This window comes from Hylobates moloch, unplaced genomic scaffold, assembly GCF_009828535.3.
Source record: "Hylobates moloch isolate HMO894 unplaced genomic scaffold, HMol_V3 SCAFFOLD_3, whole genome shotgun sequence".
NCBI classification, from domain to species: domain Eukaryota; kingdom Metazoa; phylum Chordata; class Mammalia; order Primates; family Hylobatidae; genus Hylobates; species Hylobates moloch.
In genome coordinates this window covers 53,790,516-53,814,622 of record NW_026652278.1, presented here as the reverse complement: position 1 = coordinate 53,814,622, position 24,107 = coordinate 53,790,516, and the positions used below count along the sequence as shown (strand labels likewise).

The following is a 24,107-nucleotide window of genomic DNA, read 5'->3' as shown; positions in this document are numbered from 1 at the left end:
AGCTTTAAAATATCCGGATCTTATTTAAATCAAATTTGATTTGTGTTTAAGCACAGACTCAGTATTAGAAAAAGCACATTCATGAGCCAGAGTTAACTGAATTCACTTTTAAATAATTAAACCAAAACTTATATCCATTACTAGAGGAAATAACCCACTCAAAATATAAAAATAATGGCTAGTAGAGAAAGCCGGAGTAACTTTATCACCTCTGCTGCACCTCAATAAAAGGACTCACCTAGTCCCCATCTAAGACCATCTAATGCACTCATTTTTAGGTACAGAGGGAACCAAATATTTATCCCAGGAATTTTCCCCAGAAGACAACACTTGCTATTTTCCAGTCTGAAAACACCAAAAGTAATGTTTGTCTAAAAACAATGAGTTTGAAAGCTTTAAAAATATACCACATAAGCCATCAATATCTTATTTTTTTAGTCTCACTGTTAGCCTTTGTGACAAGCCATGGTTCATAGGTCAGTTTTCCAAACAAATATCCAATATATTCAAAGAGTATAAAATAGCCCTACATTAAAATAAATGATGTATACTTTGAGGAAAAATGCTGTACATAACCCAATGCAACAAAAAAAAACCTGGCTTTCATAAATTACAATGCTGACTGGATTTTGTCTTCTTCAACCATTGGGATTACAGATTCCTAATGCAGTTTGCTTTGATGAGTCACATGTGTAATACAATCACTGACCCTATCCCCACCTAAAATACGGTAACCCATTTTCCCCTCCAAGATCTGACCATAGTCATTTCACAAGAGAAAGGAAAAAAGAACTGATTAAAAGGAAATAGGACAGACAGTGAGTAAGCCATGAACAACTGCCCAAAGAACTGTAAAAAACCTGGAAGATTGTTTCCATGTGTTTCCATTAGATAGAGTTGCCATTAGGAGTGGATGGAGAATACTGATAAAGTTATATCCATTCCCACCTTTTATAAGTGTAGTCAGAGCCAAAGAATAAAAAGTACAATTACAGGATAACTTTGCAAAGTTTAAACACCGAAAAACATCTGGAATGGATCCAATGCAAATACATAGTTTAATCTGTAATCCCATCAACCAGGGAATACTAAAAATCACTTTATATATATTTTTAATATACACAGAAAAAAGACCAAGGGTGTACAAATAGTTCTCTTTCAAAGGCAAGATTACAGGTCAGGCACTGTGGCTCATGTCTGTAATCCCAGCACTTTGGGAGGCTGAGGTGGGTGTATCACTGGAGGTCAGGAGTTCAAGACTAGCCTGGTCAACATGGTGAAAACCCATCTCTACTAAAAACACAAAAATTAACTGGGCGTGGTGGCGCATACCTGTAATCCCAGCTACTAGGGAGGCTGAGGCAGGAGAATCACTTGAACCCGGGAGGCAGGGGTTATAGTGAGCCGAGATCACGCCACTGTACTCCAGCCTGGGCAACAGAGCAAGACTCCGTCTCAAAAAAACAGAAAAAACAAATGCAAAAAGGCAAGATTACAGATTACTTTTTTCTCTTTTTGCATGTCAATTATATAGTCATTGTAGACAATTCAGAAATGACTTGTGATTAAAAAATAGATTTAGTATAAATGAGTAGGCAGTTAAAAATCTATAGATCAGACTGAGTATCAAAATATGACAAATAACATCTACAGTCTTAGTAAATTTTTCTACAGAATCATTTTCTCCATTAAAAGGTATTATAGTTTGAACTGTCCTCCAAAAAGTCATATGTTGAAGTACTAATGCCTGGGACCTCAGAATGTGACATTTGGAAATAGGGTCACTGCAGATGTATAATAATAAGATGAACCCACACCAGAGTAGGTTGGGCTGCTAATCCAATATAATTTGTGTCTTTATTTGGACATAGAGACAGGCACACAGGGAAAACGCCATATGAAGATCAAGGCAGAGATCCAGGTGATGCTTCCACAAGCCAAGGAACACCAAAGATTACCAGCAAACCATGGGAAGCTAAAGAAAGGCATGGAACAGATTCTCCCTCCCAGCCCTCAGAAGGAACTAACCCTGTTGACACCTTGATCTTGGGTTTCTAGCCTCCTGAACTGCGAGGTGATAATTTATCATAGTTAAGCCACCCAGTTTGTGGTATGAGAGCCCTAACAAACAAATATAAAAAGTTTCAAAGTACACCACATGAAGAAATTACACTTTGATCACAGATTTTTTTTTTCCCCTAACAATCTCATTTGTGGTGAATAGTGCCTGCAAAATCAATTTTTTTCTCCAAATGTCCCAGCCCCTCCCTCCCCTCTATTGTTGCTATTAGGTAAGACTACATAACGAAGTTTTCTCCCATAGAGTGTGAGAGGAAGTAACAGATGCCACATTCAGGCCTGGGCCTTACAACCATGGCGTGCCTCTCTTCAATATTCTATCTCCCTCTCCAACACACAACTGGACATGGTGGTGACCAAGCTTCAACAACAGAGATGAAGGCCATGCTTATGGACAATCCAGATATGTCTTAGAAGGAGTCTGGGTCACTGAATGACAGCATGGGACACAGCTACCAACCCAGCTGGAAGACTCTCCTTAGAATGTTATATGAGAGTACAACGAATGACTCTGCTCTTTAAGACACTATATTGTTGGGGTTTTGGGGATTTTTTGCTATAACATCTTAGCCTTTTACCTTTTATCCTTTATTGTGTTTGGGAAATAAATCATTTCAAACCCATGCAGTAAAACAGTGTATAGAAAACTGGGTAGATCTCTGGAAAAAACAGTAATGCTGACTCAATGGAAGAAGTGTATAATAAGCTTAACAACTACTATTATAGCTTCAAATTTGAGATAATATGTTTGACAATCTTACTATCTGTTAAACTGAAATGTAAGCTCTTTATGGAAATACACCAATTCTTATTTTGTAAGATTTTTAAAATTAATTTTATTATATTCTAATTCAAAAACTTTAATAAGAGTAATTAATTAAATTGAGCAAAATTTAGTATAGTCATTATGATTTTACATATATTTTTATGGTACAAAAAAAACCATAAAGTTACATATGAAAAGTCTCACACTCTTACTCAAATCTCCATGTAGGGAGAGGCACTATGAAGCTAGATAGATATCCTTCCAGGCTTAGAAAAGTTGAGTAGCTGAAGTTTAAACTCAGCTAAAGAGAGGTTTTAACTTTTGTCATGCACACCTCAAAGTAAAAACTAAGAAACATTCCAATCACAAGCCTAGATCCTTCGTATTTGCATTACTTTAGAAAGAGAAAAATATTTCTTTGAAGATGCTAGTGAACAGCAATTTCTTAAATGCTTCCCCAAATGTCATTATGTAAAACTAGAATACATGTGACTGCATGCAAGTTCCTGGAGGACAATTCAGTATTTCTCCATTACTTCATTCTACTGTGGATGAACCATAATGTCTACTTCTGTCTAGTCAAAATAGTGAAAAATGACTCTTCTGGAATTTGGGCTGTTTCTAAGTTAGAGATTTTTTGCTGGATGAGTATGCAAATCCTATATGGACACCTATCTATGGAAAAGACACTTCCTATTAAACTAAAGAAAAAAATGAGAAGATAAAATGTACTCCCATCTAGTTATTCAGAGACCTCATTAATCTGTGACCAAGAATAGAATCTATGACTCTAGCTCATAGTCTGCAGGACGCACACATGTTCCTGGATTCAAACATGTGTTTCCATTTAAACTGCTGGAATGTATACATGTCTCTGCAAACAGTGAGAAATATTAGCAAATCTAAGAATGAAAGTCCTTTATGATCATATACACCATATTTTGACTCAGCTTTTAAAATGTCTGAAATCACAAAGGTGAAGCATCTGCTTTTTACATCTATCTGTGAGTTAAAGAAGAACAATGAAGAAGAATCCTTCCACAGACAGCATCTATTTTTACCATCAGAGCCAACCCAAGGGAAATCTATGATTTCTGCTATTTGTTTTCTTTTCGTTTTCTTTTTTTTTTTTTTTCTTTGAGACAGGGTCTTACTCTGTCACCCAGGCTGGAGTGCAGTGGCACGATCATGGCTCACTGCAGTCTCAACTTCTTGGGCTCAGGTGATCTTCTCACCTCAGCCTTCAGAGGACCTGGAACTACAGGTGCACATCATCACACCTGGCTAATTCGGGTTTTTTGTTTAGTTGTTTTTGTAGTAGAGGAGGGATTTCTCCATGTTGCCCAGGCTGGATTATGCTATGCTATGCTGTCCGCTATGCTATGCTGTCCACTATGCTATGCTGTTCGCTATGCTATGCTGTCCGCTATGCTATGCTATGCTGTCCGCTATGCTATGCTATGCTATGCTATGCTATGCTATGCTATGCTATGCTATGCTATGCTATGCTATGCTATGCTATGCTATGCTATGCTATGCTATGCTATGCTATGCTATGAGTCTCACTCTGTTGCCAAGGCTGGAGTACAGTGGCACACTCTCAGCTCACTGCAACCTCTGTCTTCCGGCTTCAAGTGACTCTCGTGCCTCAGCCTCCCAAGTAACTGGGATTACAGGCATCTGCGACCACACCGGGCTAACTTTTGTATTTTTAGTAGAGACAGGCTTTTGGCCAGGCTGGTCTCAAACTCCTGACCTCAAGTGACCCACCTGCCTCAGCCTCCCAAAGTGCTAGGATTATAGGCGCACACCACCATGCCCTGCCCCAGGCTGGTCTTCAATTCCTGGACTCAAGTAATCCGATAGCCTCAGCCTCCCAAAGTGGTGGGATTACAGGCATGAGCCACTGCACCCAGGCTATTTGTCTTCTCTTGTCTTACTCTTGTTGCTAAGCCTGCCCCAGGTAAGGCCAGGGCACTCTGAAATGCTCAGGTATTGAGTATAAGTTGGAGATTAACCAATGTCAGATAACACCAAGTCAGGGGGTATAGTACCTAAACTGCAACAGCCTGAGCCTATAAATTTAGCAAGGATGGAAAACTGGCAGTCTGGCACATTCTATTTGGCCAGTAGAACATTTTAAAATTTGTTTTAATTTAAATATCTTTAGAAAAGCTCCCCCACCATATTCATCATATAGGATAGTGTACCTCACCTTGCACAATAACCCCCTCCTATGTCACATGCCAGCCAAATGAAGTGTGAATGCCACATGAATTGATCCACCTCTGAGCCCTCTTACGTTTTGCTTATTTGCCTTTAAGCAAAAATTTCATTAGATTTTCCCTGGAAGGAGCCTTCTTGGAATGGTTAAGTTTCATACAGCATCCCCTCTTTTCCTAGCTAGCTCTGAGTGTTTCCAGCTCCCGTATAGAAACCTGTCCTCCTCCACGTGAAGGGGAGCGTTCGGCGGCTTCTAGGGTAGCTGTTGAGATAAGTATATTTCCTCTTACTTATCACCATGACAAGAGTAAAAGGCAACTTACCTTTTGAAAAAAGTCTTCCCCACTTCTGCCTTTCCCTTCAGCAGCAGCTGTAAATAAAAATGTGCACATTTAAAATACTTTTTCAATGTATGCATTCCAAAAACTTTCGAGCATCAGATATGAGAATGCAAAAGCAAACAAGATGCCAGCCTTGCTCTCCCACAGCTCAGTGCCTGCTAATATGCCTCACTGGGATGCAAAACTGGTAAAGACTAGCACTCCAATCCATCAATTACACATCGCTAGATTATTTAACACTCTTTTGCTTTGTCTGAAAGACTCACAAACCCCTACACACTTAGATGATGAAAGTGATCTCGTCCTTTCATAGTTAAAGAACTATATGAATAAATGCAACCCTCAAAGTAATCAACTGTAGCATTCCAAACACTTCCTATCTGTGATCAGTCCCAGGCACAAGAGGCTGCCTTGTCAGCAGGTGGCTCATGTATATGGCCTACTTCTGAGCTGTTTCCATTTTATGCTTTACAAAGACTATATAATCTACTTGAATTTCAGTTGGCATCATATACTTTTAATTCACTCCTTCATTTGTATATACAAAGAGAGAAAAAAAACCATGAGAAGTAAACAGTAATGGTGAAGGTCACAGCCAACAATAAAATTGCATGTAACATTAATTAAAATATCACTGTATTTGAACATCATTTTTATAGATAAATGGTAGCCTATAAATACAGGACAAACCCATTTCTCAGTCTGTGTTCCTAAGTCTTGTGACTATGAACACTTTGTATTCATTTGTGTTGAGGGGTGGGGAATTTGACTAATAGGAGAGAAGCGATAAAGAGCCAATAGGATCTTGCTTGCAACAGACTCGGACTGCATCTTTCTAAGGCCAAACAGGACTCTGATTCAGGCGTAGGGTGGAATAGTGGTTAATGACAGAAGCCTGGCCAGGGCAAAGAAAGGTGCTGAAGTGAGAACTACTGGAAATTAAAGTCTGGAAGACCACAGTAAACCAAACACCTCCTAGGTAATACCTCAGCACAGCCATGTTTGTGTGCAGAAGTGCATGTGTGTGTGTGTGTCCAGAACACTTGTTAAAATGATTAAAGACCTAAGAAATATGGCAGAGCAATCACTTAAGAATCACATTTGTCACTTATCAAGTTTTGACAAGCATCTACCATAACTTTGACATTGTTAAGTGAAAGATTCAAAACTTAGGAGGCCGAGGCAGACGGATCACAAGGTCAAGAGATCAAGACCATCCTGGCCAACATAGTGAAACCCTGTCTCTACTAAAAATACAAAAATTAGCTGGGCGTGGTGGTGCGTGCCTGTAGTCCCAGCTACTTGAGAGGCTGAGGCCGGAAAATCGTTTGAACCCGGGAGGCGGAGGTTGCAGTGAGCCAAGATTGCACCACTGCGCTCCAGCCTGGGGACAAAGCAAGACTCTGTCTCAAAAAAAAAAAAAAAAAAAAAGATTCAAAACTTGAGAAATTCTCTCTGCCCTCAAAGAAATAACAAGTATTTACATTCTTTTTTCACCAACTTAAATTTTACAGTTAAATATAAGACACCATCTCTATTTTTGTAGAAATGTGTAAAAATACACAACACATTTTTATCCAAACAACAGATTGCAGAGTACATGTTTCTGGAAATTCCAAGGACAATCTGAAAAAAACACAAAAACAAGGGCTAAAAAGGAATTTAAAAATTGTATTCTAATATGCGGTAGGGCTGAATAATGGCTCCCAGCAAAGGTGTTCATGTACTAATCCCTGGAATCTTACACTGCAAAAGAGATTTTGTAGATGTGATTAAGTAAAAAGATAGGAAGATTATCTTGAATTGGCCAGATGGGCCCAACGTAATCGTGTCCTTAATGAAAGAAGCAGGGAGCTCAGAGTACAACAAAGTGATGTGACAATTGAAGCACAAGGAGAGACGGATACACAACAACAAAAGACAGATCAGAGATGACAAAGATTTGAAGACAGGGGAACAGGCCATGAGCCAAGGAATGTAGGTGGCCTCTAAGAACTGAAAAAGTCAAAGAAATTATCTTTCCCTATGGCCTCTGTAGAGAGTACAGCCCTGCTAACACCTTGCTTTCAGCCCAGTGAAAACCACTTCAGATTTCAGACCCAAAAAGTAAGATTTCTATTGTTTTAAGCTACTACACTGTGGCAACTTGTTACAGCAGCAAAAGCAAACTAACCTATAATGCTAATGTCTTTTTAACTTTTACTTTTGCACAAATTCCACATCATCAATAGCATGAACTGCACCAAGACACTGTGTCACACCAAGTGTCAGGTTCCAGACCAAGCGGGTGACCAAGGGGAGGGGGTAGACGAATGGCGAGCAGCTGAAAGAACACACAAGGAATCATGGGTAGTTATGACATGGCTTTATTCTCTCTCTTGGTGCGAGTCAGCCTGGGCACGAACCGTGGGTGCAAACCTGGGCACGAGCCAACCCAGGCACAAGCCATTTGTACAGCATCCACAGGATAATTATACCTTTTACAGACAACAGTGGCTCCGAGCCAAGCATGAGCTCACATGGGTGATCACCTAATGCACCTCATGTGACGTGGTTATGTAAGGAGTGGAATTGTGTACGTGCGCTCCAAACTCCAGACTCACATGCTAGACCAGATGTCTGCCTTGGCCTATTCTTGACCACAGCAGATCCATTTTCCTTACACTCCACCCCCTAAGCCAAGGGAGACATAGGCCTTGGACACACAGGTCCAACACACAGGCCTCATACATAGGCTCTGGGCATGTAAGCCAGGCCCCCAGACACACAGGTCCGACACAAGACCTTACACATAGGCTCTGGGGACACAGGCCCCAGACACTCAGGCCCAACACATAGGTCTTACATTCCACCCCCTAGGCAGAGGGAGTTTTTCTAGTGGGGAGACATGCCCACAGGGTGGAACCCTGGATCCAGAGGCCACAGCAGTAATACAGGGAACAACAACTCCAGGTTATGGTGGGCAACCACCTCATGGTGACATTACACCAATGTTGCTTTGTATATTTAGCCAAGCTTTTATTTCCCTGCCTTTAGGAGCACTGGGGCAGGCAACAACAGGTTACCATTCATCTCTATACCTGGTCAGAGGAGGTCATCCTTCCTCCCATAGGTTTTGCCACATGGCTTGGCCCTATATGGGCCAGGGACCAACTGGCCACTTCTGTTACTTTTAGGTAGTTAACCACAAGGCTAAGCCTCGATAAACTGCCAAGCTATCGCTGCAGATTACTGTAGGTGTCACCGCCTTGGTGATAACCATTCACACTGCCCTGATTTCAGCCCATTGGCTACTTTGTCCACATCTGGTATCAAACTATATGGCATCAGTACTAGGGTGAACTGTGACAGCAGTCCAGGCAATAGAAGTACCCCAGCTAGACCCATTCGTATACCATGCTCTATCAGGAATGGAGGGGTGCCTCAGGCCCCATGGCCTTATCTTGCATTAGGACTACAAGTCCCAAGACCTCTTGCAACTCTGCTGCTAAGGGACTTGTATTCAGTGTACTCTGCTGCTCCAAGTAGGCGCCACAGTTTGCTAAAGTGGATGTCTGTGCTAGCCCATTCTGGGGAGTCATTATCCATGAATGCATCCATCCCGCTATCAGCTAAGTCATCCGCACGACGACTGTAGTCCATCCTGTCACACTTTCATGAGCCTGAAGGGCAGCATATACAGTTACTAACTGCTTCTCTATCAATGAATACTGGAGCTCAGCTCCTTTCCACAGTTGGGACCAAAAGCCTACTGGTATTCTCAAGCACTCCATGCGCTGCTATAGGCCCCAGCCAAAACTATCTGTGGTCACATGCACATCCAGCTCAAACAGGTACCCCTGGTCAACTACCCGTAGGCCTTGTGCCTGCTGAATAGCCCACTTGGCTGCCAGGAAGGTGGTCTCAGCCGCACCATCTTAAATCTAGGCAAGGGGAACATTGTCACTTCTAAATCTGCAACAGAACCAGGAGTTAACATAGTATCATTAACAAGACCATGACATATGGTGGGGCTATGCATATAGCCCTGCAGCAACACTGTGAAAGTCCACTGTTGCCCTCCCATGAAGGCAAACTGCTCCTGGCTCTCTGGAAAAGAATGCATTGGCCAAGTCCACCACAAAGTGGTACTGTCTCAGTTTTGTCAAGCCCACTGATAGATGGCATGGCTGCCAAGCCACGTGAAATATCCATGCCCAAAACGTATCTGTGCTGTACGTTTAACAATGGACTATCAACTCCATATGTGGCCTCCAGTCATCTGGTGTTCCCCTAAGTCGAACCTCAGCCAGTTCCCTCATCATACAGAAAAGGCTTTACACCCCCACCTGGCTGTAGCACATACGGAGTCTTTGAGCTGAAGCGCCCGGGTGGGACCAGGTTGTGCAGCAATGTCCTTCTCCCATTGGGGCATTTTCTGGAATTGCACAAAGTTAAGAGTACTTCATTTGGCTGCTTATCGATTTTCTCTCAGTCAATCCTGGCCAAAACCAAATCAATCCATATCTGTGAGCATGTCACTTGTTAGGGCCCCCTGTTCTCCAGTGGGGGGGGGGGCCCTGAAGGCAGGGCATCTTCCCCTTCCTTATGGAAGAGATCCCTCGGTCTCACTAACAGCCTCCTCGGTATCAGAGTGGGGGTCTCCAGCTGAGACAACAGCCCCAGGCCTGCATTCACAGCAGCCTCTAATTCCTTTTCCGAGCTCTGTAGCCTGGCCTCCAGGCACCCCGCCTGTGCCTGAAGGTCTCCATTTATGGCAGCTTCTAAATCTTTTTCTGAGCTGTGTAGCCAGGCCTCTAGGCACCCAGCCTGCACCTGGAGGGCCCTTACCTCTGCTTCATCCCTCAGGGACTGGGTGTGTACTTTTCATAGTGCATTCAAAAATACCTATCCAACTCTGCCAGCAAAAGCTCACTCCTTCTCACGGCTTTGCACCTCCAGCTGCTTCAGCACCTTTTCCATGCTCATGGGGGACCGATCTACTGCCAATTAGGTTTCCACCAGAGCCCATTAAGCAGTACAGCTGCCACTGGGCACCACAACTCATGTTGCAGTCACATGCCCAACCTGGAATCAGTGGGGACCAAAGGCTCACCCTCCTCAGTATCCTGCTGACTATGCCAAGTGTCATGCCAAGTGTTAGGTTCCAGCCCAAGTTGAGGACTGAGGAGTGGATGGATGAGTGGCAGACAGCTGAAAGAACACTCGAGGAATTGTAGGGGGTTTCAACATGGCTTTATTCTCTCTCTTGGCATGAACAAGCCAACCGGGGCACAAGTTCCATGTAGTGTCAGCAGGGTAATTATACCTTTTACAGACAATAGTGGCTCTGAGCAAAGCATGAGCTCATGTGGGTGGACACCTAATGCACCTCATGTGGCATGGTTACATAATGAGTGGAGTTGTGTGCCTGCACTCCAAACTCGCTGAGTCATGCTGAACTGGATGTCTACCTTGGCTTATTCTTGACTGCAGCACATCCATTTTTCTTACACACTGATGTAGGGCATTTGAATCACACATTTCTACAAATAAATTATCTGTAGTTTGCTCTGCAAACAATGATTTTCATTCTCTAACTTGAAAATATACCAGTATTAAAGCTCAATAAAAACATAAAAAGTAAAGTTGAACAAACTTCTAAGCAAACTGGCAAGTGTGGGTGGCCCTAGCTAAAGGGAACACCCAGGCAAGATAAAAAGGTCAGTGCTGAAATCTAATGAAAAGTATCTTGGGGGGCACTTAGCCAATTCCTAGCTGTCTTTGTCTAAGGCTAAAAATAGTTTTAAAAGAGCCACCCTCAATGATACCCACTTTCATATGGCAATGAAAGTAGCAGATAAGGACATGGAGATTCAAAAAAATATCTAGTGGCATTGAGGAAACTCTTCTGTGAAAAGAAATTTTTAGAATCAAATATATTTTCAAAGGTCTATCAAGCAAAGTAGATAATCGCCCTTTTCACCACAGGAAATTCCTTCACAACTTAGAATTCATCTGTTGAAATTTCATTATACAACTATATTTATTACAGAAACTTCCTTGAGACTTATTTTGCTCAAGACAAACTCATTACATCACACTTTGTCACACCCCTTCATTCCAAGTCCATCAAAACACTAAACACCCTTCACAGAATGGCCCTTCAACCTCCAGATGAATAAAAAGGGAAAGATTTCCTAAGTTAGACTTAAACTATTATTACCTCTGTTCCAAGGTGAAAAAAATCACTAAAATTTAACCAGAAACCTGCACCTTTATTGAGTTTATTATTTGAGGGAAAACAGCAGGCAAGGAGCCAGAAATGGCAAATTACATTCTTTGGCAGCTAAAATCTTTGGACTTTTTTATTCCAAGTGTTTGTGTGCAAGAAATTCTCAATCTGAGCCTGATTTTACCTCAATTCTGATGTATCCATTTCCCAAGCCCATAAATACCTTGGTAAAAGACCCTGATGAGTTGTTGGTTAGATCATGGTCGCAGGTGCAAACGGTGTTGAGTCCCAATCATTAGCACTTCCTAGGGGAAAGCATACTCATTTTATTCCCAGGATGCCAGGTCACCTGAAGGACTTTCACTGACCCCAAGCAGACAAAGCTATCAAAGGCCATGAGAGCCTATTAAGAGAGTGACATTTCACTAAAAGTCTTCTCTTCCCCCAAACACGGATTCTTCTGAGCCCAAATTTGAGAGTCTACTTCTCCCGCTTAGTTTACATTCATTAGTATCAAAATATAAAGTCTTTCCAAGAAGTGAGAGATTGGGGAAAAGGGTATCACTGAAGAACATTTTTCTCAATATAAAATTAGGCATTTAAAATGCTCATTTAAAAAAAAAATAAGATAAATAAAATAAAATGCTCATTTTACACACCCAGAAAAGCTGACACTTTCATTCTGCAAATACTTAGGACTTAGGTTCGATGCTAATGAATCAAAATAGGCAAGGCCCTACCTTCATTCAAATTACAACCCTGACCTGTAAAATATTCAAAGCAACCTAACTGGTGACATTAAGCCAAAGTTAAAATTCAGTTCTCCTAGCAACTTTCCCAGAGAGTTTTTCACAGTCACAATTCTACCCAAATTAAACTTATTATAAATTTAATTTAGCTATTCTCATTCTAGACAATGCACTGAAAAGCTAATCATTTCACTTCTAACCCAACACTGGAGCTGGACAGCTACTGTTAGATCTGAAGAACAAAGGGCACTTATATGGAGACCATTAGAGAGCTGGATTGGAAGAAAAAAAAATATATGAGATATGATAATATATTGACTCAAATCATTTCCTTTTCATTATATTTGGAGGGCAAAATGGTGCCTGTGAAATGAGCCAAACCATACTTTATGTCATGGTATTGCTTGACCTTTAAAGTTTGATTATACTCTGTGGTAAAATACTTCTATTGAGTCTTTGCAATCTGAGACACTGATACTCCATCTTTTTTATTCCACAGTAACATGAGCACACATATAATGATTTAGCAGGTTTTCCTTAAACTGTCTTTACAATGTAACTTCTGCCTGATGTTCCAAAGTTTATTCACTTGGATGTAAAAACCCTGGATTATTCCTGCCAATGGAAGCAATTGTCTTTATTTTCATGACACAGAACTCCGGGAATAAATTACTTCAATACTACTGAAACGTGGCTGGCTGAATGTGCAGGTAAAGCATTTCATATTTTAAGCTGAACAATTCATGTTTTATGTTTATTATAATTTCTCCAATGCTTTGCCATATTTTATTTCATATTTTTGCTTCACAAGAAATATGGGATGGCAAAAGCCACTGCCAATAAAAACAGCAAAAGTTGAAACAGGTGTAAACTATTACAATCCCCCCAAACTACAGAGCAAGTCCAGTTAATGACTGAATTAAATGGAGGTGGGGGAGCTTGACTTCAAATTCTTCCTGGGGCACACGGAAACTTCTGTTTAAATATCCTTTTCATTTTGAAATGCTTTTCTATTATAACATCTGATGCTTTATGGAGCCAACTCTAAAAACACAAGGACAATGTTCTTCATATTTATAACATACTATGAAACATCTTTAAACATTACCTTGATAAACAATAGGGTTTCTTCCCCTTTGGAATTTGGGCAAGAAAATACCAAGTTCAAATTATAAAATTAATTGAGATATAATTCTTCAAATCTGTAAAGAATCAGGGCATTCCTCTCCATCTTTTTTTTTTTTTTTTAACACAACTCAACACATTTGCAACTAAGAGGGCTGCTGTGCCTTTAAGTCACCTGAAAGATAAACAATTATTCAGGTAGCCTGATGCTTGTGCAAAAATATTTTACTCAAAATTTAAAACATTCCCTTATTGTATCAATTTAATCCATATGCTAAAAGAGCTATGCCATGTATTTTATTCTGTATATTAACTGTTTCCAGAAAACTGTACGTTAACTGTTTCCCTGACAACCCAGCCAATTCAACTGAAAGAGGAATCAGCACAAAAGATGTAGAAGATGCAGTTTCTATATATTCCCAGAGAAACTTTTTATGTTCATGAATTATACCTTGCACTTTGCAATGGCATGCAAAGCTTTGACAGCCAACTGAGAAAATAGTCATTAAGTTCATTCTTAAAGTTTCTTCCACTTCTGAATTAAAATCACAGTCATCATTAAAATACTCTAACCAACTGAAGAACACTTCTAACTTTAAATTTCAACAGTGAAAAGTATCATCTGAATGCTGTATCTCATAAGTGTGAGAATTTTCAGACCCTATCTTTTCCCTAACTAATTACCAGTCTTCACTGTGAACAATTCAAATTCACCTGCCTGTAAAAAATTAATAGGCCTGTTGAGAAAAATTAAGAATAGACAAAAATAAATATAATTTTTCTCTCAACAGTGGCTGGATTAAGGATGGCTTTCTTCTTCACTTTTAATATTTTTTCTTAAATATTGTTTTATTTTTGCAGTTAAATTCCCATGGTCAAAAATGCAGTCTTAACTTGGTTTCTTAAAGTATAAAACAGAATGTACAGGCCCGGCGTGGTGGCTCACGCTTGTAATCCCAGCACTTTGGGAGGACGAGGCGGGCGGATCACGAGGTCAGGAGATCGAGACCACGGTGAAACCCCGTCTCTACTAAAAATACAAAAAATTAGCCGGGTGTGGTGGTGGGCGCCTGTAGTCCCAGCTACTCGGAGAGGCTGAGGCAGGAGAATGGCATGAACCCAGGAGGCGGAGCTTGCAGTTAGCCGAGATTGCGCCACTGCACTCCAGCCTGGGCCACAGAGCGAGACTCCGTCTCAAAAAACAAACAAACAAACAAAAAAACAGAATGTACAGTCTGGGCACAGTGGCTCACACCTGCAATCCCAGCACTTTGGGAGGCCAAGGTGGGAGGATCACCTGAGGTCAGGAGTTTGAGACCAGCCTAGGCAACATGGTGAGACTCCATCTCTACTAAAAATGCAAAATAATAATAATAATAATAGTAATAATCTGGGAGTGGTGGTGCCTGCCTGCAATCCCAGCTACTTGGGAGGCTGAGACAGGAGAATCTCCTGAACCTGGGAGGCGCAGGTTGCAGTGAGCCAAAATCATGACACTGTACTCCAGCCTGGGCAACAGTGCGAGATTCTGTCTCAAAAAAAAACAAAAAAACAAAAAACAAAAAAACAGAATGTACAGAATGACTTAAATTCTGTATAAAAGTCTGTACGTGTACATATACAGACACAAATATAAACAAACATGTATTTAGATATATGGATACATAGTGAATGTGTTAGAAAAAAGACTGAAAGGATAAATACCAAAATATTAATAACACTTGTTATTTGAGTGGTAGAATTCTTGGGTCTGTTTATCATTTTTTCTTTGTATTTTTCAGCATACCTTTAAAAGCTTGAATTGCTTTTTAATTAGAGAACATTCAGGTAAAAATTATTTTTAAATCTTCCTATTTGAGAATGAACCAAGGTTTCACCATTACTGGTCTGTCACAGCATTATTTTCAGCCCACAGTGTATAAGGCAATCATTGGCAAAAGTACGAATATCAAACGTAGATATAAGCTGCCTAAGGAGACACAATGACTAATGCAATATCAGAGATAGATAATGGACAATCAATAACGTCATGCCAGGTATAGATCTTAGGTTTTAACCAACCTAGTTCTTTCTAGAATGAAACACTGATTTTGTGCTGCTCTCAGTGGAGAAGTTTTAATTGTTTAGACCTATAGTAGAATTTTCCAAGCTGAAAACAGTAAATAATCTAGTATTCGGAAAACCTCTGTGAGTTATATCCAAACTCAATAGCTAGCCAAAGAAGACAGAAATAGACACCCTCCAAAATGTATGAACCGCAAAAAGAAAAATGTATATGCGTACATTTCCAATTTTAGGCTGTTTAAAAACAAAACCCACTTTCACTGAAAGGTCACATCAAATGAAACATGAAATAAAACAGAAATTTACCCCATTATAAAAGGGCTCTATGGCTCAGAGTAAAAAAAAAGAGAGAGATAGATTAACCATGGCAATTTGGGACAAGAGGATGGGCCAATAACTGAACCATCCAAGACATCCTTTGAGACTGTGTTTTAAAATTTCATTTCCCACAAAATATTTTAACAGAATAAGAATTAGAAAGATTATGATGGAGGTTAGGGGGACGATTCCTAATCTGTCTAACAGTGGGTACCACTGCTGCTCCATAAGACTCTGCAGATTACACACACTTCTCAAAATGTGGATTGCAGGGGATTTTTTTCACATGTCAAATCTTTTTCCTGCCAATATTCCAATGCCAGGAACAATCTAAGATAGTGCTGGCCCTGCCACACTCAGGGCACAACAGAAAGCAAGCAAAGGCCAGCATTCTCTCATCTAGGGGATTTTAGTTTCAGAAAGCATCTGTTGCTATCAAATGTAGGGAAATATATATTCCCAAAAATTTGAGAACATCTACATTACTCACTGCTTTAAGCAACTTTTAACTTGAACTCTTTCAGTAACTCTTGCTAAGGGTTTATTCGAACTTCAAATTTATTGGCCTGACAATGAAGACTTCCTGGCGGACTGATGACCTAACATATGTCAATGGAATTTCCATCCAACTGATTAACAGAAATGTTGGTCATGTCCAATGCCTCGCTTTCAGACGCTATTTCTTCTTATATAAGCAATCCCTGAAGCATCATTCAGTCTGGCCTGAGGTCATAACACTATTTGAAGACTTTGGGTATTTACATAATTTCAATGTCTTTTTAGAAAAACAACCCTAACCCTTTACCAAAATCTAAACAATGTTCATAGTTTAATGGAATCAGGAATACCTAATACACCACAGTGAGCTTATGCTGATCTTCCTATAGAGCTATGCCATCCAATATGACAGCCACTGGCCACATGTGCCTCGTGAACACTGAAAGCGTGGCTAGTCTGAATTCACATATGCTGTGGTATAAAATGCAAACAGGATTTTGAAAACGTAGTAAAAAAAAAAGAATGTAAAAATCTTAATAATGGTTTGATTATATGTTGAAATGATGTTACTTTTATATATTGGGTTAAACAAAGAAATATTACAAAACTAATCTTTACTGTTTTGTTTCACTCTTCTTAATGTGACAATAAAACATAAAATTACATTTGTGGTTCACATATTTCCACTGTACAGCTCCGCTATAGGGAATAATAACTAACTTTGCCGTTATCCAAGGAGGATTGAAAAGTTTCAAGTAGAGCACACAGCTACAGGCTATGAGGAACTGAAAACAAAGAGTATTTCCAAATGGTAAGAGTCAGCAGCTTGAAATCAAAGTTCTATCTGTTTTAACCTCCTGGGAACATGTTGCGGGAGGAAGGAAAAGGTTGACTGGTACTTTTAGGGATGGAGGGAAGGTTAAAAGAATTAGAGCAGTTTGAATAAAATATGTAACATTAATAATCATTTCCTTAATATCCAGCTTTGGCCCAGCCCAAAGCCATGAAACTATTTAAGAGTTTATGTGGATGGTTATTTAATAGAATGAAGTTTATATTTCTTTTGTATTTGTAATAACATGGCAATGGGGCAAGCCAACTTGCTTTAAATCAGAACCAAATGTGTTCCAGGCATGTTTAAAGTTCAGGTTATATGCAGAAATCCATGACAAGGCAGTCTGTTTTGCTATTTTCTCCACCAAAACTGGAAGTTGACAGAGGGCAAAGAAAAGACATGCCTGCTTTCATCAGGGCTGCTTATTCATCTTTATGCTAAAATACTCATGTATTTATTTATTTATTTATTTATACAAATTTATTTAGCAACAAGGCACAGAGAGAGGAGATAAAAGTTATTGAATCAGAAAAGTCTAGGTTCAAATCTAGGTTTGCCATTTACCAGTGGCATAACTCTGGGCAAATTCTTCAGTTTCCCTCAAGCTCTGTTTTACCCCTGAAATATGCAAAGCAGCACCCTGTAACCATTTAATAAATGGAAGCCTTCTACTTTGACCTCTAAGGACCTATAGTTGTGTAATAAAAACGACAAGACTAAAACATTACAGAAGAGTCACAGATGATTAAGCACAGGAATTCAAAGAATAACTACTGTAGAGACTTTTGAACTGATTATTTAATGTAGAATTTAGACATGAGGACATGGGGAATGGGAATTCTGGGCAGAGAGAATGCTGTGAATACTCATGAATGTCTGATTCCAAAACTCGTTTTCTTTTTTCAATGCCTCAGAGCACATGAAATAGCACCTGTGCCTAGAAGGAGGCAGACGGTACAGGCCAGGGGAAGAAGGGGAGCTCTCCAGTGATGGTGAAAGGGAAACGGAATCCCGCAAGGTGGCGAACACTTTCTTCACCAGCAGAGGTCCCACTCCTCAGACAGGTGTTCCGTAATAGGTGGTTTTGGGGCAGTGGAGGCGGGAGAGGTGGGGAGTAGTTTTATGGTTGTTATAGAATGGGGGAGGAGGAAGGGGTAGTGATACAGACATTTAGTGTCCAGGGCCCAGAACAACCACAAAGGGGTTGTATAATACTAGGAGTATAATACCAGTGATACCCATATATTGTTTCTCTTAGGAAATGTCCTTTCTTCAGTAAATGATCTTCTAAATAGTACATATCTATGCTACTGCTTCAGTGTCAGTGACTTAGACTTGCTCAAGTCCCGTACATTACCATGAAAACCAGGAAGGACAGCTATTTCCTCAGGGTTCAAGATTGCTCCTGGGTTCTCCACATGTCCAGTTCTAGGGCATCATGTTCCAATTCAGGTGCACAGCTGATGCAATGCTCTACCTGTTATGGACTGTACTATCAGAAGACAGCCATGTAGCAGTTATTCACTAAGAAATGTATCAGCATACGAGGTCATTCCCTTGCTGGTGAGGACCAGTCAACAAATCACACCAAAGCAGAAAGAGTTTTACTGCCTCACTCCAAAATATAAGCAAAAGCAAAACAAAATAACAGAAGGAAGAGATTGAGAACGAGATGAGGAAATGACAAAGAGAATAAAGTGAGGGAGGCCAATGGGGAAGAGTGAGGGAGGAGTGGGAAAGAGAATGGGGAGGAGGAGAAGGGGAAGGGGGACGAAAAGGACAGGAGAGAGAGAGCAAAGGAAAGAGAAGAGAGGAGAAGGAGGATAAAGGAGTTGGAGAAGATGAGGAAGGATAGGCTGGGAAATGAAGAAAGAGAATGGAGGATGGGATAATTTTTTAACTTACAATTGATATTAGAAAGATAAGAAAAAGTAATGCACCCATCCCAAAAGAAAAAACAGTAGCATGACAGTTTTTTTTTTTTATTTATTTATTTATTTATTTATTTATTTATTTATTTATTTATTTATTTTGAGATGGAGTTTCGCTCTTGTTGCCCAGGCTGGAGTGCAATGGTGCAATCTCGGCTCACTGCAACCTCTGCCTCCTGGGTTCAAGGGATTGTCCTGCCTCAGCCTCCCAAGTAACTGGGATTACAGGCATGCACCACCACACTCGGCTAATTTTGTATTTTTAGTAGAGACAGGGTTTCTCCATGTTGGTCAGGCTGATCGCAAACTCCCAACCACAGCTGATCCACCCGCCTCGGCCTCCCAAAGTGCTGAGATTACAGGCATGAGCCACCGCACCCGGCCGACAGTTTTAAAAGAGAAACATTTAGAGAACAAAAATATCACAATCCTATCCAAGATTTGAAACGTTTTTTAAAATTCTCCCAGAAAGAACAAGACATACACAAAATATAGGAGGAAATATAGCTTTTTAAAAAATCCAAGACCAACTAACCGCATTTCCAGAAAAAGAAAACAGACTATAAAATGTATTTTTTAATCAAAGAAATATACTAGAAAACGTCCAGAACCAAAAAACATAAGGTTCCATATTAGTAGAGCTAATTCAATTTGCAACTGAATGAAAGAAAAAATACTCAAAGCATATCCTTCTGAAATTTCACATTTGAAATAAAAATATCTTAAAACCTTCCAGAGAGACAAAAACAAGTCACAGGCAATTAGAACAGTGTCAGAATTCTCATTCAAGCCATGAGATGGTATATGACGAGAGTAAAGCTTTAAATTCTAGGGAAAAATTATTTTCAACCCAAAATTCTTTACCTGGCTAAACCCACAATTAAGTAGAAGGATATGGTGAAATTTTCAGGCACACTAAGTTGCAAGGGGAAAAAAATTACCTCCCTACTACTTGGATTCCATATATTAGTAGGGGTTGTATGTATCAAATTGAATAAATTAGCCAAGAAACTGAGACTTTCCCTTATATAAGAAACTGGGGATTAAATATAGAAAAGAGTGGGGAGAAATTCCCAGGATGGGAGCAAATTCCATGCTGACAGCTGTGAAGCCAGGCCAGAAGGCAAATAGTAAAGGATGAAGCAGGCCAACAGGCTTCAAAGAAGAAAGTTGTCAGTGAAAAAAAAAAAACTGATTATCTGAAATCTTAACCATGTGGAAAATTGTTCTGAGAGGATTAGACAGTGTAGAAAGAATTTGTGATAGGTATAAAAAATAGAATGGCGTGAACCCGGGAGATGGAGCTTGCAGTGAGCAGAGATTGCGCCACTGCACTTCAGCCTGGGCGACAGAGCAAGACTCCGTCTCAAAAAAAAAAAAAAAAAAAATTAAACCCAAGGGGGAAAAAAAGAACAAGGCAATTACCAACTCCAGGAAAAACAAAATTCTGACAAAAAAGGAAAAGAAATGTTTGTATATTAGTTGGCTTGTCAGGAAACAACAACATAGATGATAGAGAGCCAGCGCTCCATATTCCCTGGCTTCCATGTCTGTGAATTCAACCAATTGTAGATCAAAAATATTCAACAGAAAATTGTGTCTATACTAAACAAATACAGCCTTTTTTGTCATTATTCTCTAAACAATACAGTGTAACAACTATTTGCATATCATTTATATTGTATTAGGTACTGTAAGTAATCTAGAGATTAGAGTGTACACTAGAGATTAAAGTGTACAGAGGATATGCATAGGTTATATCCAAATATTATCCCATTTTATATCAGGGCCTTGAGCATCAGGTTTTGGTATCCATAGGAGGTCCTGGAACAAATCCCCCATAGATACCAAAGGACAAATAAAATATAAACACTGAATATTGATTAAACTAAAACTTGTCATTAAACTTTATTGGGAAAACAGAGGAGGAAAAAAGTAGAGAACTAAATCCTTTCTACCACAAAAGAATACAACAGACAATGGCTAAAGGTAATGAATTGGGAGAATGCAATAAACATAGATTTCGAAAATGAAGAATCAGTAAGAAACAGCTCAAGGAATAAAAAGTAGCTACATCTAGGAACAGAGTATGTTTTGTGGGGAAGGGTACTGTGTTTTCATCATAAGCCTTTTTATACTATTTCATTTTTAAACTATGCGTATATATTATGGGACGATTTTTAATATTCTAGGCTATTTTAGCTTAGTACTCACACCACAAAGAGAATACAAAGGACAAGGGTGATAATCTGGCCTAGACCATTTGCTCTGGTCTAAATGTTTTGCCTTCAAAGTCATATGTTGAAATGCTAACCCCCAAGGTGATGCTATTAGGAGATGGGGCCCTTGGGAAGTCATTAGGTCATGAGGGTGGTACCCTCACAATGGGATTAGCACCCTTATAAGAGAGAACATAGATAGGTGCCTCTTGCCTTCCACCATGTGAGGACACAAATAGAAGGCACTGTCTCTGAACCAGAAAGTTGGGCTTCAAAGGACACTAAATCTGCCAGCACCTTGATCATGAACTTCCCAGTCTCCAGAACCATGAGAAATAAATTTCTGTTTATAAGCTACCCAGTATACGGTATTCTGCTATAGCAGCCCAAGCAGACTAAGACACCATTCCAACTATGTTTTCTAAATACATAAAAGCATGAACTAATATTCATTCAGGATTTGTAAAGATGGAAATTATGCTTTTGCTTAATTTTATTTTATTTTATTTTTCCCCCGCTCTGTCACCCAGGCTGGAGTGCAGCGGTGTGATCTCGGCTCACTGCAGCTTTGCCTCCCGGGTTCACACCATTCTCCTGCCTCAGCCTCCCAAGTAGCTGGGACTACAGGCGCCCGCCACCACTCCTGGCTAATTTTTTTGTATTTTTAGTAGAGATGGGGTTGGATCAGGATGGTCTCGATCTCCTGACCTCGTGATCCACTCACCTCGGCCTCCCAAAGTGCTGGGATTACGGGCATGAGCCACCATACCTGGCCGCTTAATTTTTTTTGTTCATGACCTAATAGTATTTATATTTACATTTTATTTTTAAAGATTATGGTTAAATTTGAGTAGTCTAAATATCAAACAGACTATAGGACAACAATGTTAGTTTATCACTGTGGCCCTTAATACAGCAGTAGCAAGACTCAGGAGTTCTACTGCCCCACCTCTCCCCAGTGGGACTATCAGAGGATAATTAAGTGAACCATCCATTTGGCAAAAATCTGGAGGGCCCTATTGCTTTGAAGTCTTCTTGAAAGTGCAGAATTAGTCAGAAAGCAGAAGCAAAGAAAGGCCAAACAGATGGAAAGGCAATGAGTAGATGAAGCATTCAAAAAAGAAGAGGGACCCCCTTGCACATAACAGAAATACAGATCTGAACTTATTTGAAGACCATTATGAAAAACTCCACAGGCCTAACTAATATTGGCAATACTTATTATGTACTTAATTACCTATTAAGTATTAAATTACTCATTAAGTAATTACTTAAGTACCAAATGAGTAACCAGTTGCTCACTTTTCTATTGACTTCCTTTATGATTTTAGAAATTGTACCAACAGAATGTTATTGGCCTCCCACTCCTGATAATAACTATTATGGAAGATTGGCATTTTCACTGCAAGTAGAATTCCACCTCCATCAAGGTACATTCTATATAATTTCACCCTCCCCACAAAATTGACCTGTGAACTACCAAATGGATAATTAATCTGCATGATCCTTCCATCTTTTAACTTGCTAATACATTTAACTATACCACAAAATGTATATTTTTTCATTGGACACACTGACTAACTCAAGTGTATCAACTATTATGCTCTACAGTGGACCGACGGCATACCAACTTACTTGAAGATACACAGAGGTAGTGGGGTGCTCACAAGAAAAATCAAGTTCTTATGCCCCACCCACAGATCCCACTGAATTTTAATCTTTCTGGGATCCTAGGAATCTGCATTTTTGCAAGCATGCCAGGTAAATTTTACACACAGGTAAGTCTCAAGCATTGTGACACCACTGGAATCACATGGTGAAATCAATACTTTTTATTTCCAAACTCTCAGTCAAGTTGGCCTCCTATAATCCTAACTAGTTGTACTCATTACCATCTACCCCATATTTAACTTAACCCCAGGATTACAGAGAAATGTGAGGAAACAATTCTCCTGTTTAATTATTCTGAGGCAAGTAAGAGGTTCAAATTTGCTCTCAGTGTTTACCACAATTCATTATGACCTAAAAGAGCTGTTTTTCAAGGTGAAATGGAAGGATGCTAGAAGCAGTCACTGATAGACATGTTAACATTAAAATATTCTAAACTTGATCTATTAAATGCCTTTTGAGCCCTAAGACTGTCTCATACTGCATCTCATTAAAAGAGGCCTGAAGTGCTAAAGTAAATCAGCAGGTGTCCAGTGGAACTGGGGGATTTTCTTTACTCAAGAAGACCAACTCTGTAATCTAGAGCTTTATGGAGTAAGTGTGGACATGCAAACAAAGGCAGCAATGGTCATCATTCAGAAGGGATCTGGTCTATGATCCCAATGGGTACTGTTTTAACCTGCTGTAAAATATAGCTTTGCATAATCAAGTTACTACAAATCAAAGCATTCTCATTTAGAAGGCCTAGGGAAACATTTAGGGGAGTTAGGGGAGTTCTTATTTCTTAAACTCAGCAATTTGCTGCTGATAAATCACACACCTACTTTTATGAAATTAAGCAGATCCCCTTCTCTCAAGACATTTAGTTTGAAAAAAGATAGATGCTTTGAGGGCTAAGCCATCAGTTTTCATCTCTGAAAATAATCATTTGTTTTTGTTAAAGCTGGTCTAAATCTAACATCTGATTATAATTTATTCTGTTTAAAGTCCTCAGTTTGTTAACATGAATTCATTTTCCATCAGTAGGCAGCAAACCACCTTTAAATGTGGTTTTCATTTCAAACAATGCTTGAAGAG

At 39.7% G+C, this 24,107-nt stretch overlaps 1 protein-coding gene across 4 annotated transcripts in view; it reads right to left on the bottom strand.

Moving 5' to 3' along the window:
- BICC1 (BicC family RNA binding protein 1) overlaps window positions 1-24,107 on the bottom strand; it is a 327,983-nt gene that overhangs the window by 204,740 nt on the left and 99,136 nt on the right. For all 4 annotated transcript variants that reach the window (XM_032137753.2, XM_058436258.1, XM_058436259.1 and 1 more), the window contains exon 2: window positions 5,392-5,438. In XM_032137753.2, coding sequence (XP_031993644.1) covers window positions 5,392-5,438 — 47 coding nt within the window. The remainder of the gene's footprint in view (window positions 1-5,391; window positions 5,439-24,107) is intronic.